General features: G+C 61.8%; 2 protein-coding genes across 2 annotated transcripts; one reads left to right on the forward strand and one right to left on the reverse strand.

Annotated features, from left to right (window-relative positions):
* SURF2 (surfeit 2) lies at positions 2 to 5,668 on the forward strand. Its single transcript, XM_021071137.1, has 6 exons — positions 2 to 147; positions 233 to 387; positions 1,214 to 1,317; positions 3,364 to 3,552; positions 3,662 to 3,828; positions 4,281 to 5,668. The coding sequence occupies exons 1-6, from the start codon at positions 70 to 72 to the stop codon at positions 4,362 to 4,364; spliced, it is 777 nt and encodes a 258-aa protein (XP_020926796.1). The 5' UTR covers positions 2 to 69; the 3' UTR covers positions 4,365 to 5,668.
* On the reverse strand, positions 4,644 to 18,163 carry SURF4 (surfeit 4). Its single transcript, XM_021071128.1, has 6 exons — positions 17,939 to 18,163; positions 9,694 to 9,880; positions 9,108 to 9,184; positions 8,260 to 8,303; positions 7,647 to 7,833; positions 4,644 to 6,897 (listed from the first exon to the last, which is right to left on the reverse strand). The coding sequence occupies exons 1-6, from the start codon at positions 17,984 to 17,986 to the stop codon at positions 6,631 to 6,633; spliced, it is 810 nt and encodes a 269-aa protein (XP_020926787.1). The 5' UTR covers positions 17,987 to 18,163; the 3' UTR covers positions 4,644 to 6,630.

The raw sequence follows: 18,201 nt of genomic DNA on the forward strand, positions 1-18,201 counted from the left end.
CCCGCCCGGCCCCGCCCCCGGCCCACGTGGTCCAGCGGCGCTCAGCTGCGGGTCCGCGCGCGTGGGACCATGAGCGAGCCGCCGGCCGAAGTGGTCGCCTTCCTGCGCGAGCACCCGAGTCTGCGGCTGGAGCCCGGCGCCCTCAAGGTGGGCGGCGGGATCGGGACCCCCAGACCGCCCCCGGGACCCCGGCTGCCCGGCCTCCCTGACCGCCCCGCTCTCCCGCCGGCAGGTGAGGTGCGCTCTGACGGGTCATGAGCTGCCTTGCCGCCTGCCCGAGCTCCAAGTCTACACCCGCGGCAAGAAGTACCGGCGGCTGGTGCGTGCCTCCCCGGCCTTCGACTACGCCGAGTTCGAGCCGCACATCGTGCCCAGCACCAAGAACCCGTACGAGCCGGAGGCGGGGCGGGCCCTGCCCGGGAGGCCCGGGGTGGGACAGTTCCTAGTGCTGAGTCTGGCTAGGGCCGGGTAGACTCCGCAGCCCCGACCCCTCCCCGCTAGGTGGGCGCTCCTCTAAGACGCCACCAGTTCCGCGGCGCCCACCCTCCCTTGAGTTAGGGCCCCCGAGATCCAGGTGGGAATCCTGGAGCTGGGCGTCACCTGGGACCTCAGGCGAGGCCCGGTCCCCGTGCATGTTTGCTTTTTTGTAAAGATGAGGTTTGTCTCCTGGGCCTCTTTGCTTCATAGAGGGTTGGAGCGCTTGTGCTTTGTCACCTGAGGTTCGAACGCTGGCATTTTATCTTTAGTTGAAAAGAACTTTGATTTAGCTGAGAGCACCCGGTGGACAATACTAGTCTTAATGAAGAGGGCGCTGGCAGATGCTCCCACTGTCGCACACCTTCCCAGGCTATCACCAGCGCACCTCTCTCATGCTGGAGCAGTCTGGAGAGGCTGGCTCCGCCTATTGAGAGGCCACTGTCTGGGGGAGGGGTTCCCCCCCAGTTCAGAGTACAAGTGCTTGGAAGCTCTATAAGAGTCCCAAAGTTCCCTGGTGGCCTCACGGTTAAGGCTCTGGCATTGTCACTGCTGTGGCATGGCTGCAATCCCTAGGTCAGGAATTTCGCCATGCCGTGGGTGCAGCCAAAAAAAAAAGACTCCCAGTGCCCAAGCCACATGGTAGACCTCCCCCGCTCAGACTCTCCGGGGTGATTCTAAGAGCAGCCACAGTAGACAGCCACTGGTCTGGAACCTCGCTTGTGAAATGTCCCCTCAGGCACCAGCTGTTCTGCAAACTCACCCTGCGGCACATCAACAAGGCCCCAGAGCATGTGCTGAGGCACACCCGGGGCCGACGGTACCAGAGGGCGCTGCAGAAATGTAAGTAGCCGAAGGGGGGACACAGCCCGCCAGCCTCCCCCCCGGACCAGCTCCCTAGAAGGCGGCAGCAGCAGCGTGGTCATCCTTCAGTGGTAGTGGTAGATGCACCGGGCTGGGTTGCAGCACCGGGAAGAGGTGGGCAACAGTAGAGACGGGGTCGAGCCAGAAGCCGACTCCAGAGGAACGCGGGTCATGCAAAGCCCTGTGAAGAGAATGGCGCAGAGCAACGTGGGGTGGGCCTGCCTCACACAGGCGGTCTGCTAAAGGCTCTGAGCGTTTCTCTTTGGACTGAGATGAAGGGACGTGCCACGGGCGTGGAGAGGGCTCCAGGTACAGGAGAGTCTGTGCAAAGTCTAGAAAATCGCTTGGCTGTGGGAGGTTCTGCAGGACGGCCATTGCGCCACCAGGCAAGGGGGCGTGTTAGAGGGGCAGGCGGGGACCAGCCCTGGAGTGGGATGCCCTGAGGGCGTTAAAGGAGGCCCCAGCCTGCAGTTTGTGTCTCAGGATCACCCGTGGCTCTGAGAGGAGAGCAGACTCCCAGCAGCAGGGCAGTCGTTCAGGCGAAGATGCTCTTGGCTGGGTCCCCAGGTGCTGGTGGGGAAGGTGGAGAGGCATGAACAGCTTTTTACGGTTTTGTGGGTAATCAGCAGATGCGGGAAGGCAGGGAGAGGAAGGAATCAGCCGTGATCCCCTAATTCCTGGCTTGGGACCCAGCAGGTGACAGCATCAGGAAGTTGGGAGGCTGGAGTCTCACGGCTTTCCCAGGAAAATTGAAAGTTCCCGTGGGGAGCTCCCTGGTGGTCCAGTGGTTAGGACGCGGTGCTTTCACTACTATGGCTCAGGTCCAACCCCTGGCCTGGGAGCTGAGAGCCCACGTCAAGCCGCTGCAGGCCGTGGCCAGAAGAAACGTTCCTTTCAGCTTTACAAGTTGAGGTGTATCCGGGAGGGCGGCCATGAGATCATGGGCAGGTCACTGCCACAGAGGTGGCGTTTGTGTCCGTGGTGAGCTGAGAAAGGAGCAGGGGCCCGGGAAGGGGCAGAGGAGCCCGGTGGAGCCGTGTCGGGGGCAGACAGGAGTTTCAGGACGAAAGCGGTGGACTCAGCAACGCCACCGAAGGGACGATGAGGATGGGAAAGTGACCTGAGATTTGATGGAGGTGGCATGGTGGGGACAGAGCCAGGCGGGAGCAGGGTGGCAGACTGTAGGCCCGTGAGGTGGGGGGCAGCGGTCCGGGTGGGGCAGGGTCAGTGGGTCTGACAGCCCAGGTGAGGAAGGTAGGGGCGCTGGGCCAGCAGGACGGGGCCGTTTCCTCTCCAGGAAGAGTAGTTATGATGCAGGATGAGGAGGCCGCAGGGACACCTGGTCACGTGTGGGTTCCGGTGGTGACAAGGCCAGGGGGCAGGTGGCAGCGATGAAGCAGGGGGCAGGACCCTGGAGGTGGGCAGAAGTGGGCAGTGACACGAGGCCAGGGCCTGGCAGGGCTTGTCTGCGCCATGAGTGACGGTGGCAGGAGTGGGGGGGGGGGCAGGGAGAGCCCCTCCCCCAAGGGAGCTGCACTGGCCTGGCCTCTGCTGACTTTGGAGGGTGCGCTGCAGAAACCCACCTCTTAGTTCTCCGTGCAGGAGGGGACAGTGGCTGCAGCGAGGCCTTCCCAGAGCAGCCTCATCCCCGCTCTCTGCTCTGAGCCAAGGGTCAGCAAGAGCCAAGCACCAACTTCCACTGAGCCCCACCATCCGGGGTGGGGGCGGTGGTCCCGGCCACTGGGCCTGCTCAGTGCCCTCCAGCCGCTACCTCCCGGAGCCTGACTGGAGCCAGAGGAGCAGGTGCTCCAGGCCCACAGCCCTCTGCCGTCGTCCTGACCCCTGGCCCGCGCCCCACACTGCCCTCTTGTCCCGGTAGGAACTGGGCCAACAGGCACTGCCAGCTTCCACTGTTTTACCCATATTGCTGGGGGGGGGTGTCCTGCCTCCCCCACCCCCCAGCTCAGCTCTGAGCCCCAGGGTGATGTGGAGAGAAAGCAGACGGCGAGCTGGTGTGTCTCCCAGATGAGGCGTGTCAGGAGCAGGGTGTGGCGTTCGTGCCCGCCTGCCTCCTGCACAAGAGGAAGAGGAGGGAGGACCGGCCAGAAAGCGACGGGCCAGCTCGCCCCGGACAAGCCTTCTGGGAACCTGTGTCCAGCGACGACGGCACAGCCCCAAGTGACAGTGACGACAGCATGACAGACCTGTACCCACGTAAGTTGGAACGCGCCCCCTCCCCGTGTCAGCAGCTGGGGGCCTCCCGGCCTGGGCTCGGCTCGGTCCCCGCGCAACCTGCAACAGCCCAGCATCCTGCCCCTTCCAGCCAAGCTGTTCACTAGAAAGGACCTGGGAGGGACCGAGCATGGGGACGGCAACGACGACCTCCTGACCGACGAGGAGGATGAGAAGCCACGGCGCCCCAGAGCGACGGGCCCCGGACACGGCGAGCACACGGCCGTGGGCCGGGAGCGGGTCCTCAAGCGCGGGCAGGTGGGTGCTCCCCAGGCCGCCCGCACGGCCACGGCGCCGGCTCCCTGAAGCGCTGGTTTTCAACTCGAGAAAAGCTAAAACCCTTCCTCCCAAGTGAAACGCCATGCCAACCCACACACAAGGCAGGCCAGCGCCGGGGCTGTCTGCACGCGCTGGGAAGCAGGTGCCCAGGCGGGTCCAAGACCGCTGATCCAGGGCACAGGTGCCCGAGTGCGGCACTGGCACCTCGATCGAGGGAGGGGCCTTCACCCCAAGGCTGGGGTAGGAATAGGGGCTCTGGGCCCTTCAGTAGTGAGGCAGCACCCGGGGTGCAGGGGTCGCGGAGGCCGCGGGCAGGGAGCCGCTCAGCAGTGTCCACGGCAGCCCCTCCCTCTCTGCGGGCTGGGCCCCCCTCCCCAACCCTCCGGCAGGCTGGGACACCTCCACTGACGGGAATTCTGTTCGTGCCACAGAAGCAGCCCAGCTCGGTGAAAAAGAAGTTCAAGAGTCATCACTGCAAACCAAAGACCTTCAGCTCTTTTAAGCAGTCGGGTTAATAAAGGTGGCTGGAGAAGACCCCGAGAGCCTTTCGAGAACCCCCTGGCGTCCCCCCCGTGTCCCAGCCACCCGCCAGCATCTCTGAACTGGTGGGATGGCCAAGGCCTGCTCCATCCACTCCGCCTCTGCAGGTCTCACACCCACACCCAGGAGGCAGCAGGGGCCCCGAGGGAAGAATTCTGCCTGGATGTGGCCTTCGGTGAAGCCGGCGGGGCACCAGAGCAGCGCCCTGGACAGGCTCCCCCTGGCTGGACAACACCAGAGGCTCACACTGCATACAACAAATGCCATTATTTATTATTTTGTCGTGTCTCCAAAAATCAAAATGTTTTCAAACACAACTAAGATATAAAATACAGCATAAAATGAGATTCATATCTATTTCCCACATAAAGCCAAAACTTTTTCAGAAATTGGTTTGCCAAAACCAATTGGTGGATCCTGGCTCTCCCGCCTCCCAGCAGAGGCGTGTACTCCCCCACTATGCACTAGCCCCCTGAGCTCGGTGGGGGTGGGGGGCAGGAACAACCCCCCCACGTGAGGGTGGCCTGGGGGGAGGGAGCTACACCAAAAACAGAGCCACGCAGTAGCTGCGACCTGGCTGAGGGGGCGCTCACTGGGGCTGTGGTGCTGTGGGAAGGAGGAAGAGACCCCCACCCACCCAGGTTGAGACCACCCCTTGTGTGGGAGCACCCCAGTGACTGGGGGGAAGTCAACACGCAGGCCTGGGGGGGTAGGAGCATCCTGGGGCAGGCCTCCACAGGGGCTAGGGCACCGGTGGGTGCTGGCCAGGTGGCCATCACTCCCCTGACCTCATTTGGGTCCCGGCTGCAGAGCCAGGGAGGCTCTAAGAGCACTAGGGGGCAAGAGCTGGCCTCCCCCGCCCCGTGAGCCGCCCTGGGCAGGGGTGGCGGCGCTCCCCACCGCACCGCTGGTCTGCAAGGCAGACGTGGGGCCTGGCTCAGGCCCAGCCCATTAGCCCCAGGGTGGGGGCCCTCGGGCTTGCGCCCCAGCTGACAGACCAGAGAGGGTACGGGCGCTCCAAGGCGGGCCTCATTCCGAGTGGGGCCGGCCTCGCCAGGTCGGCCTGACCCCCAGAGGGACCCGGGAGAGGACAGTGGGAGGCACGTGTTCCCCCTGCTCGTGGCACCCGCTACGAGGCAGAGGAGCGGACAGCAGCGCCCACCCCCCCCAAGAAGAGAAACACAGTGTAAGGCAATGTTAGAAAACTTTAAATACAGGATCGAGATCCAATCGGTAAGGCATCACAAATCGTAAAAAGTAATTTGGGCTGCATTCAGCATAGCAAATATGCAATCTGAGCAAGCAGGAGCCTGGCGAAAATGGGGAGAGGTGGCTGCGCGGCCTCGGGGAGCCCCGCGGGGGAGACGGCCGGGCAGCACCGGCCCAGCTGCAGCCGTGGCTCTGGGACAAGGTCAGCGTGAGGTAACTGGTCTGAGGGCCCGCCCGGCCCCTCGGTGACAGCTGCTCCCAGGCTGGTCCCACGGGAGTCGAGGCCCACGTGCAGACATGCTGCCGGGCCAGGGCGGCGGGTCCCCGTGGGCTCCAGGCGGCTTCCCCAGGGTCACCGTCCCCCCTTGAGCCACTACTGCTCCCAGAGTATCACCCATAAAGACCACCAATCGGAGCCAATTTTCTGATCAATACCGGTTACCGTTAAGAGCAGCCTCGGTCACCCTCTAATACTGCCTCATTCTTTGGGTTTGGGGGTTTCCTAAATGTCCTCACTGTCCCTATAAAGTATCAGAATGCAGGGCAGAAACAACGTGGAAGCCACCGGTGTGATTCTGAACCAGTGTGTTGTTTGGCTGGGCCATCCCAAATCATTGAGTAGTTTTAGCTAAAAACGTAAACTTTTAAAAAATAATAAGAGGGAGACTGCTTTGAATGATACACAAGTGTATCTGCTCACAGTACAGCTTGAAGGTCCTCCACCCCGAGAAAGAAACAAAAACAGGACTGAGAGGCCCCAGCCAAGCAGCCACTCGCTCCTGGAGGCTGCAGCTCTGCCCTGGGGAGGGAGGCGCTGACCGAGGACCAGCAGCTCCGAGTGGTCAGATGCCAGGTCGTGGGTCCAGAGCAGATTTAGCCATCGCTTATCAGGTGTCTGCAAATAAAGTTCTCACAACATCTGTGCCTTTACCCAGGGGAGGGGGAGGAGGGGACGAACACCGGCAGGTACGCCGAATCCACCCTGGACCAGTCCGACGGCCACGGGTCCCAGCCAGGCAGGGAGGGGGTCTGTTACCACTCCTTCTTCTTCTCGTCCATGGACACGCCCCCGGGGCCCAGGGCCACCACCAGGAGCAAGCCGCCGATCACCGACATGGTCTGGAAGAAGTCGTACTTCAGGAAGTCGTGCATGGGCTTGTAGACAGGAATGGTCCAGAAGGCGTTGAAGTACACGTTGATCGCGAACAGCCAGACCACAAGAGTCAAAGCAGCCAGCTTGGTTTTAAAACCAATGGCCACTAAAATCATCAGAGCTGTGCCCACGATGTTCTGGAGAATCTGCACAGACAGGCGGGAGGGGAGACGTCAACACAGACGCGGGGAAGGCGCCGCATCCCGTTTCATACACGGGCCCGGTCCACCCGCCGGCCCGCCCGCGTCGGAGCCTCCGCAGCGGCGAGGAACAGGCCGGGCTGAGCACCGGCGTCCCGAGCAGGGAAGAAAGACGACAGCTGCCGCGCTGGGGCAGCCGACAAGCAAGGCTGCGACGCAGAGGGCTTTGCAGAGAGTCAAAGTCTCCAACGAACGGGCCGTGAGTTCCCAAGACCCACTCAAGTCTGAGCCTGGGGGACCTCTGAGCCGAAACCGTGTTCCCGGCGCTTCTCAGAACCAACCGCTGCCCTCCCCCAGCGCCAGGAGCCCTCCCGGGCACCTCGCCGGGCCAGGAGCTGTGAAGACCTGCTCCGTACGCTCCTGGGGGACAAGGACAGGGCCTTCGGCGCTGCAGCCCCAACACCTGGCATGCAAACAGTCCACGCCAAAGGCACGAGGGGAGAGGAAGCAAGAAAACCCGAGTCGGCGTAATGAACCGGCAGCGGCAGGCTGGCTCACCACGACCCCTCGGCGAGGTCGGGGAGAGCTGGGGCTTGCTCTGTCCGAAAGCCAGCCTCCTGGCACGCAACAGCCTGACGGCGAGGCTTCCTCTAACAGGGTCATTCCAGGGCCCCCCGGCTGTTGTGCCTGGAGACAAGCAGGGAGGGCAGCGCCCCTTGGGGAAGGCCAGGGCCCGGCTAGGCAGGAAGGCTCACCGAGAAGAAGCTGGCATCAAAGTGAAGCAGCGTCATGAACATCAGGACCAGCAAGACCCTGCCCCCCAGCTGCATGTACTGCTTGGGGGAGCTCTCGCGCATGGTGGGCACGCCCGCGAACATGCTCTTCCCTTCGGAACGCGACTCCGCCAGGAGCAGCAGCAAGCCGCCTCCCAGGGCCAGGTTCCTGCGGAACAGAAAGGCCGCGCTGGTCGCGAAGGCTCCTGGGGCCCTGTGAGTGCCCCTCAGGCCGGGTCGGGAGGCCCCGGCGGCAGCACAGACTTGCTTACACGGGTGGCCAGGAAAGCCGCACGCTAGACACGGGTACGTCCGTGCCCCTCTCTGGGGACCCGGGCCTGGCCTGGGCTCTCCTGCTGACCAGCTGGGTCCCTGGGAGCAAGTGTGTCCCTCAAGCCCCCTCATGACGTCCAGGGTCAGGAGGGGACCTTGTTGTCCCCTGGGGCCCCCGGTGGGGGAGGAAAAGCCTTCAGCAAAGTCCACCACAGGTTCTAAGAAGCACCGTCTGGACCCAAAGACACGTGCTCCACGCAGTGGTTTCTGAGCTCAGGAGGGGGAGGAACGCGCACCAAGCTGACGAGCAGGACGCACCTACCTCATCAGAAACTTCAAGTCCCACAAAATGCTGTAGGCAATCGTCTGCGGACACAGAGAAGAGACAGACACAGGAGTCACAACAAAGCAGCGTTTCTAGAGCCTGACCACCACCAGGCAGGTCTTCCAACGTCGGAGAACGGAAACCCAGAGGACACGCAGCCCGCGGGACGCCAGCGGCTCCAAGCTCAGCGTTGCTGGGGCGTGCGGGTGGCCCCGGACCTGTTTCACAAGCACCTGCTTCCTGAGAGCTGTGCCCAAGGGGTGGGTGTGTGTTCACACTCTGGCTGAGGACCTAGATGCTCCTCTTCTTCCTCTTCTTTTTGATTTTTAGGGCAGCACCCGTGACAGCACATGGAGGCTCCCAGGCTAGGGGTCTAATCAGAGCTGTAGCTGCCGGCCTGCACCAGAGCCACAGCAACACGGGATCCAAGCCGCGTCTGCAACCCACACCACAGCTCACGGCAACGCCAGATCCTTAACCCACTGAGCGAGGCCAGGGATCGAACCTGCATCCTCGTGGATGCTCGTCAGAGTACCACTATGCCACAAAGGGAACTCCTAAGCTCTCCTGCTGAAGTAAAACAATAACGAGACAGTGTTCTGGCTGCAGCAGCCTCGCGCTTTGTCCCCTTGTCACAGGAAACTCAGGAAAGTGGCAAAAGGTGGCACCCAGCTGTCCGCCCTTCCTGAGCTTCCTGGGGACCGTCTAGCAACTTCTCGGGAAGGTGTTCTGGGCAGACACAGGGCTGGAAAGGGAGTGATACTGAATCCTCAAACGGGCCTTTTCACCAGCAGCTCTGCCAGCCAGAGCAAGGCCACGTGGGAGCCCGGCCCCGCACCGCTTACCTGCAGCGCTATGATCCCGAAGAGGCCAAAGCAGGCGTACTGCACGAAGTTCCTGCTCAGCACCAGGATGCAGCCAGCTGCGGAGGGGGAGGCCGGGGTCAGGCTGCGGCCCCCCACCTGGCCCTCTGGTGCGGCAGCGCCCCCACCACCTGCCCTGGGCAGAAAGCGACTTCTGGGAGAATCGTGATCGGCAGAGCTACGGGCCTCTACTTATCAAAACCTCTGGTCCCGAAAGTGGGTCCCTTGCCGCAGAGAGCGGCCGTTTCCCAGAGTCGGCCGTCCCCCAGAGGAAGCTCTACTGTGGGACTTCAGGAGGGACCAGAAGGAACAGGTCCCTTTCCGGCCCCCCCACCCGGGGGCGGAGGTCAGGGACGGGGTGAGACCTGAGGCCAAGGGAGCAGCGCGCGTCTCCATCTACCTGTTTCTCCTGCGCAGACCGCCTGGGCTCCAGGGGCCTCGGCTCCTTGCGGGCCCACCCAGGTCCCTGACTCCAGCAGCTCCTGCTCTGGGCCCCCAAACCCAGAGCGCACGGCAACCCTCAGAGCCCCCCCCCCCGCCGGTGCACCCTGGCGCGGGGGGCACTCACTCAGCTGTCCCAGCAGGTTGAGGAACACGAAGGAGGAGGCCAGCAGGTAGCCGCAGTTCCAGGTGGTGTCGATGTAGTCGCGCTGCTCGCTCCACTGGAACCACATGCGGATGCCATCCTCCAGGAAAGTGCTGATCAGGCACAGGCGAGCCACGTGCGGCAGGTACTGCTTGGTGACGCGCAGGAACTGCGGGCCGGGGAGCAGCGTGAGGCGTCGCCGCAGGCTCCGGAGCCCTGCCTGGCCTCTGCCCCCCACCCTGCCCCGGGTGGGGGCCCGATGACCCTCTGTCACCTACATTCATCACACACGCAGCTGCCACGGGCCAAGGCTCCTACCCCCTGCCAAGGGCATGGGCAAATCAGAACCAATGAACGAGAGACGGAGCCGGCCCTCGGAGACCACCCGGCCCAGAACAGCTCCCCCGCGGCCCTACTGCTTTTGCACCAGCTCGGTCTTTGCTGGGGGGCGTCCTGCGTGAAGGCTGGGAGCAGCCTCACTTAAGCGTGACCACCAAAACCGCCTCCAGACCTGGCCACATGTCCCCTGGGAAAGAGCGCCCACACCCTCGAGCGCAGCCTCTCCTTCGACAGACAGACGGAGCTGCACTGACCAACCCCCACCCCTCTTCAAGGCGGGGCCTGGCCTAGCGGTCACACTGGGCTGAGCCCTGGCCTCCGGGCCACTGTAGAGTTGTCCTGAGCCCCTCCGACATGAGCTGAGCGTGCTCCTGGGACAAGGGTCCGCTCAGGTGACAGCCAGGCTCCCAGGACCAGAGGGCCTCATGGTGCCCAGGCGACAAGCTCACACGTTTGCACATCCAAAATCTCTGGGCCGTGAGCAGAGATGCCAGCTTCTAGCCCCATACATGCGTGAAGCCGGGAAGAGCCGCTCCCAGCCCCGAGGTCGGGGGAGGAAGCGCAAGACCGGCCTGGGCTGCATGTGTGGCACTGTGATAAAGGGCTAGTCGGGGCCGCCGAGGCTACAAAGCTCTGGGTTCTTTTAAGAGCCCGTGGAGGAGTTCCCGTCGTGGCGCAGTGGTTAACGAATCCGACTAGGAACCATGAGGTTGCGGGTTCGGTCCCTGCCCTTGCTCAGTGGGTTAAGGATCTGGCGTTGCCGTGAGCTGTGGTGTAGGTCATAGATGTGGCTCGTATCCCGCGTTGCTGTGGCTCTGGCATAGGCCGGCGGCTGCAGCTCCAATTCGACCCCTAGCCGGGGAACCTCCATATGCCGCAGGAGCGGCCCAAGAAATGGCAAAAAAAAAAAAAGAGCCCGTGGAGGCCAGAGCAAATCAAATGAAGATCACGATAGATCACGTTGAGGTTCAGCAGGTTAAGAACCCATCGTGGTGTCCGTGAGGACATGGACGCGATCCCTGGCCTCGCTCGGTGGGTTAAGGATCCGGCGTTGCCCTGAGCTGTGGTGTAGGTCACAGACATGGCTCAGATCCCACGTTGCTGCTGCTGTGGCTGTGGCGTAGGCCGGCAGCTGTAGCTCCGATGTGACCCTCGCCTGGGAACCTCCTGTGCCGTGGGTGCGGCCCTAAAAAGAAGGAAAAAAAAAATCACACTAACAACTGCTTCAACAGCCATGACATTTAGGCGTGTAAAGTCACTGCAAATGTCAAAGAGAAGGCACGTCACTTCCTCCTGCTCCATGCGAGTGACGCCATTTATGATGGGTGATTAGGGCACATCTGAGATACAGACGTCAGCCCGGTGAGCCGCATGCACTCGATCTGACCAAGCATTCCAAGCTGAGGTACAAAGGGAACGAAACCCTCTGCCACACGATAACACAGCAGGACTCGGGAGAAAGATCGGGACCCACCCACATGACCAATGTGTCAGGAGCCAGAGTCTAAAGGGCACCTGGGAGCCTGACCCCTCAAGGGACAGGCGAATGAATGCCGCAACCCCTCGGAGGTAGGTTAAACCCGTTGTTGGAATAAATGTATATAAAAGAGCACTTTTTGTTAAGCTGCACCCACGGCATGGAAAGCGCCAGGGCCAGGGACTCAACTCCAGCCACGGCGCTGACAATGCTGGATCCTTCACCTGCTGCAACTCCGAAAGCATTGCTTAATTTCTGGCATTTGACAAGCTACTTAAAAGTCCTAGCAAGTACTCGAGCTGTGGACACAGTAAAGGAGCCTCTGGCTGTCCAGACCAAGCAGGCGCTGGTCCGCTCTGGCTCGGTCAGCACAGCCCGGCCCGGCTGCCTGCAGGAGGCACAGAGGGAGCGGCTACCAGCCGGGTGTCCACTCTCCTCACAGCCTGGAGCCTGAGTCTGCTCAGCCCTTGACCCCCACGGAAGCAGTGCCACAGTCACAATGTGAGACAGACACCTGGCCGATCAAGCACGCGGGTAGCAGGGGCGGCAGCACAGGCTCCGACCCCAGGGAGGGCGGACGGGCCGAGTGACTTCTGGCGGGGCAAGGGGGTCACTACGTTCCTTCCACAAAGCAAGGACAGCGGGGCTAACGGTTGAGAAGAGTCTGTCCAACTTCAACAAGCAGGCGAGAGAAGGACAAGAGAGACCTTGTTTCGCCTTTACAAAAAAAAAAAAAAAAAAAGGAGTTCCCATCGTGGCGCGGCGGAAATGGATTTGACTAGTATCCATGAGGACGCAGGTTCAATCTCTGGCTTCGCTCAGTGGGTTAACGATCTGGCATTGCTATGGGCTATGGTGTAGGTCACAGACACGGCTTGGATCTGGTGTGGCTGTGGCGGTGGCCGGCAGCTGTAGCTCCATTTCAACCCCTATCCTGGGAACCTCCATGTGCCTGCCCCAGGCGCGGCCCTAAAAAGACAAAAAAGGCCATCCCAGAGCCTCCTGCAGAGAAGGACGCAGGCGCACAGGTGGACTACGGGTGTAGACACAGCAGATCAGGAGGCCCAGGGACAGCTGAGTCCACACGCTCCCCCTTTACTGCCTCACGGCCTGAATGATTTCCAAAGGCCCAGCCACGGTGTCACCACCCAGTCTGCCAGGAGACAAAGACTGCCCCCTCGGCTCTCCTGTGCCACCCTCGGGTCCAGGCCCAGCCAAGAAGCCCTGGCGGTGACACAGGCCTCACCTTGACGCCGGAACTGGGAGAAGCCACGGCGAGGCCCCCAAGAGAGGGCGCGCCGCCCGGGCGGGGTCCCGACTTGCCTCCGCAGGCACTCGCGGTGTTTAAAGCCCCCGGGATGCGTCTGCACTCTTAATTCGAGTGTCTGGGTCAAGAGGATTAAAGAGCGGCGGCGAACGTTCCCTTCGGACAGGTAATTCCCGCCGCCCTTCAAGGCCCTTCAAGTGCAGACGTGCCGAGGAGACAGACGCCTCCCTGCTCTGGAGGAAAACTGCAAAAATTCAGGTATCTGTGCCCTGAATTAGCACGTATCTGATTTTCGAAGTCCCATGTGGTCCAGGTTTAGGGCTAGTTCCTAAGTCAAGCCGACCCAGAGCCTCTCTCATTTGGCGACATGAGACCAGACCCAATTTAACCTTCTTCCCTGCATGCATCTTGGTCTCGCTGTGCAGACCTGGTGCCCAAACCCATGTCGCGCTGCTTTAGACAGTGTCCCCTCGGCACAGCGGAAGAGCCGAAGCAGGCCCCTGCCCGGGCCGAGCCGGCACCCAGCAGGCACGCCAGGCCCCAAATTCACCACGGCCGTGCGCCCAGGGGGGCTGGAGGAGGAGCAGACAGTCTGTCATCCCAGGGACAGGCAGGCCTTTCCCAGGAACCACAGGGACCTCACCGCCAAGCCCGGGGGCCTGACATGAGCAGCACCAGCCTGAGTGACGTCCCCACAGAAAGCTGGGGTTCTTCACCAGCACCGGCTGTTTCTGAGGACTGAAGGGGACTGGCGAGCCCTGGCTCTGCCCCACCCGAGACAACCCTGGGGCACAGAGACCATGGCACACAGCCCCTGCAGCTCCCAGAAAACACTGGAAAGCCTCAGAACATCTCAGTGTTCAGGACAGAGGACCTGAGGAGAGCAGCCTGCAATTCTTGGTTCATGAGAACGTGGAGCCAAAGGAGAAAGCCGGGTCAGGCTTCCTGGGTCACCGAGGGCTGGGGCCGCCCTCCTCCAGGGCCGGCCCAGCCGCCCGTCCTGGAAGATTAGGACCCTGGGCCTGGCGGCGGGCTTCCCGCACATCAGGCTGAGTCAGGGCTGGTACCAGAGCGCGGTGACGCACACCTGTGTGTCCGTGAGCCCAGAGCCCCGGCGAGTGTCCCAGGGCTGCTCTGGAGGTCTGCACTGCACCTCAAGGCCCACAAAGGGGTGACAGCTGGCCTGAAGCTGCAGAGGTGGCCTGGCTTTCTTTACTAAAAGCCCACATGGGGCAAAGCACCCATCCACAGGAGAGCAGCGCCAGGCTGCACCTGACCTTGCAGAAGCCTCACAAACCGCAGCCCTGCCCACCGCTCCACCTCCTGGGGCTACGGGAGCCCAGGTCGGGGTCCCGTAGGGGCCATCCTATCAGGGCCATCCTAGCAACCGACACTTGACCAGAGGCCAAGGGGGGGTTCCTGGCAAGGGCTCCTGGGACTGGCTTTGTCCTGCCAAAGGACAGGTACAGATACCAAAGGCCACACTGGAAAGCAGTGCCCCACGTAGCTTATCTGTCACCTTGGTGACAAGCCACCGGGCAGAAGCCATTAAGTGCTAATAGTCCTATTTACTGGTGCAAATGTGCCTGGAAGTCATATCCTGCAGACTGGCAGCGAGGACCAGCTGCAGGGCACAGACACGATCTTGGGCTGCTGACTTCATTAGTCCCCACCCCACCCGTCTCAGGTGGCTTCCGAATGCCCAGCTCCCGCTCCCGTAGAGAGCACTCAGCAGATTCTCCAGCAGCAGGACACTGTCCCTGGCTGCCCAGAACAAGGAGCTTGATGCCAAAGACGTGACCGGGCAGAGCCAGCAGCAGGAAGTAAGCAGACCACCCTCCCGGGCCCACGCCTCTGCAGGCCCACAGGGGAGACACTGCGGCCCGGCAGCTCGGGCCGAAAACTTCAGCCCACTGCGTGCCCTCCCCGCTTCTGAAAATGGAACCACCACAGCCCAGTGCGTGGGGATCCGGGGGACACAAGCGGTTTGTGCGGGGAACCTGCCCCATGCTGGTGCATCGGAGGTTTGGCCTTAATGCTGAGGACATGCGGCCCTCCTGAGGTCCCACTCACCCGGCCTAGACGTTTCAGGCCAAATCCTGTTCCTTTGCTTTTGCTTTTATTTTCTGAGGACAAGGTTGGAAGGGATCGGTCATATTATGCAATCCGTGACTTCAATGACATTTTCCCAGCCCCTTCAAATTACGTCATTTTCACCTTAAAGGCCTGGACTCCCAGCCCTTTTTTTTTCTTTGGTCTAAAAAGGGCCATACCTGTGGCATATGGAAGTTCCCAGGCTAGGGGTCTTGGAGCTGCAGCTGCCAGCTACAGCCACAGCACCACTGGATCCAAGCCGCATCTGCAGCCTACACCACAGCTCACGGCCACGCTGGCTCCTTAACCCACTGAGCAGGGCCAGGGATCGAACGCATATCCTCACGGATACTAGTCGGGTTCGTTACCAGCGGGAACCTCCCGGCACCTGTGCTCTCAGCAGCTTTGTCTTAATACCATGTTGAAACACAAAGCGCCACCCCAGGCTGGCCAGAGTTCTTCCACAGCCACAGCCATTGCTTTGTTTGGCAGAAGAGGCTCCCGATTTTAGGTGTAGAGGGAACGGGGCCCTGCCTTCCTGAGTCTCCAGAGAGGTGTCTGCCGACATCCGCTACCACCAAGGTGGCTCTGGGGCTGAAAACCTCGCAGCAGGAGCCAGCACTGCCCGCAGACAGAGCCTGGGTCCCCTGTGCTTTCCCGGTTTTTGACAGTGAGCCCTCTTGCAGTGCTAGTGCTTTTCTCTCTCTCTGGACCAGGGGAAGGCCAGGCCTTCCGAGCAAGCTGTGCGTGGCCCTAGCCTCAGGAGGGAGGCTGGCTTCCCTGGGGGCCAGTCCAAGAGCCCCTGCGAGCCTGGCCCCCCTGCCCACAGTAAACCTGGGACCGGCCCACCCTGTGCCCCCAGGGCCTTTCCGGTTCCAAGATTCTGCTCCTCTCATTTAAAGCAAACAAAAACATATGGAGGGAAAGAAGAAGAAAGGATTATGTAAAGAGCCTTTTTTTTTTTTTTTTTTTTTTGCAGTGGGAGCGGTTATCACTTGATAGTTGGCAACAACTTGACTGGAGACATTTTATCTAGATTTGGTTATGAAATTCACTTGCAAAACCACGGTTTTTCCGGGCTGGAGAGTGAGTGTACAGCGCTCTCACGGCTCCCGTGGCTAAAAGGAGCCATCTTCTTAGGTAGTTGCTACTTGGGGAAATAAAACTGGGTCACCAAAATTATGTCAATGAAAACTGACGAACAAAGCAAGCCTCTTTGGTTTTCGAGAGCTCTGGATGTGAACTGTTTTTTCGAAGGATACAATTTTCGGACTCCGCCTGGTGACCTGAGGAAGAGCTACTTCTTCATGTTGACAGACGGGTTTTCACTCCCAAACTGGCTCTACAGTATCAGCTCGCAGCAAAGCGGTGCCCAGAAAACCCAACAAGCAGGCCACACTAAAGAGACATCCCCCCTTAATCTCCTTCACCAATAGCTGATCGGAAAACCCACTTACTTTTTTTTGGGGGGGGGGGCATGCTGACAGCATGCGGAAGTTCCCAGGCCAGGAATCGAACCCAAGCCACAGCAGTGACAAGGCTGACTCCTTAACCCACTGCGGCACAAGGGAACTTCACTCACTTTTTTTTTTTTTTGTCTTTTCTAGGGCCGCACCCGCAGCATATAGAGGTTCCCAGACTAGGGGTCTAATCGGAGCTGTAGCTGCCAGCCTACACCACGCCAGATCCTGAACTCACTGAGTGAGGACAGGGATCGAACCCACAACCTCATGGTTCCTAGTCGGATTCGTTAACCACTGTGCCACCAAGGGAACTCCATTCACTCACTTTTTAAAAATCTCACACACAGACATACACACCTACCTTCCAATAAGCCCGGCCTCAGAGTATGATTAATCAGTAGCACCCTCCAAAAAATGAGACATGTAACCTCACTACTTTTAACTCTGGCAAAGCCACAAACACATTAAAGGAGCCATTTAGAGCTCGGCAGTCGGGTCAGACCCGGACCTTCCTGGGAAAAGGGTGTAGAAGGTCTGTAGACATAGCGGACGCTGAGAAGTAAAAGGCACGGGACTTAATCACACCACCGTGCTCTTTGGGCTCAACTTAATCCAAAAAGAGAACGGAAGCTCCGTCCTCCTCCCGCCTTGCAAGACCTGGTTCTGCGCACCCATGTTTTGAACACCTTTTCCACTGACTCAACCGCCTGCTTCGCGGGCTTCCCTGTTGCTCGGAATGCCACCTGTACACTCTGGGAAGGGGGCAAGCAGGAAGACAGGCCTCCCCTCCTCCCCGGCTGGTGTACATCTAGATACCCATTCATTTCAGCCCCAGGGCAGAGTCCAAGCCGGGAAGGAAACGCAGGCAGTGGTCAAAGGGACCCCGCCACTCCGACACATCTGGGAAAGAGGAAAGAAAAAGCCCCGGGGCTCTCGGGAGGGGGCATGCCCAACAGGGAGCCCCCTTCCTCGGGGAGGACGCCCAGGCCTCCGGTCTGACCACCCTCTACTGGGGATCGGCTCCCCGCCCGGCCCCCTAAGACTGCCCAGAAAAAGGGAAAAGCGCGCAGAGACCACTCAACGGTGCAGAATGGAGAGGGCGCTCCGCAAGCACCCCCACCCCGGCCCGCGGGCCCCTTCTCAGGAGGCAGCCACTCGCACCCCTCACTTTCTAGCAGGGGCCGGCCCGGGCACCGAGCCGGGCGCCCAGGCAGGAGCCCGGGAACACACCCAGAGCCCCGGTGGGGAGGCGGCGCAAGGGCAGGCCGGGCCCGGAGGCCGGGCTTGAGGGTGTCCCAGGCCGGGACGGGCGGCGAGCCCAGGAGGGAGGGCCCCGGTTGGGGGAGGGGGCGCGATCCCTCCGGTGGGGTCGGGAGCGGGGAGGGCCCGGCCCAGGCCTCGGGGCGGCCCTGCGGGCTGGGGGCCGGCTCTGCGGGCGGCCGGGGGCCCGGGGCCGGGCCCGGGGGCGGCGGGCGGCCCGGGCGGGGGCCCCGGAGGTGATTCAGGAGAGGGGGCCGAGGGACTCGGGGGAGGGGGCTCGGGCGGGCGGGCGGCCGGGGGAGGGGCGGCCGAGCCCGCAGGCCGCACCTGGTCGGCGAAGTCCTCGGCCGTGCCCATCAGGTCGTTCTGGCCCATGGCGGCGGCGGGAGGCTCGGCTCGCTCGCTCGCTCGCTCCCTCGGCGCTCGGCCCGTCGGCGCCCGCGCCCGCTGCGGCCTCCACAGGAAGTGCCCGGCGGCCGGCCTCGCTCCCCGTCCGCTGCTCCAGCGGCTGCCACGTAGGCCAAGCCTTAAAGGGGCCGCGCCGCAGGGCCCGCCCCGGCCGCGCCTTAAAGGGGCCGCGCGCCGCCCGC

The sequence above is a fragment of the Sus scrofa genome, chromosome 1 (assembly GCF_000003025.6).
Source record: "Sus scrofa isolate TJ Tabasco breed Duroc chromosome 1, Sscrofa11.1, whole genome shotgun sequence".
NCBI lineage: Eukaryota > Metazoa > Chordata > Mammalia > Artiodactyla > Suidae > Sus > Sus scrofa.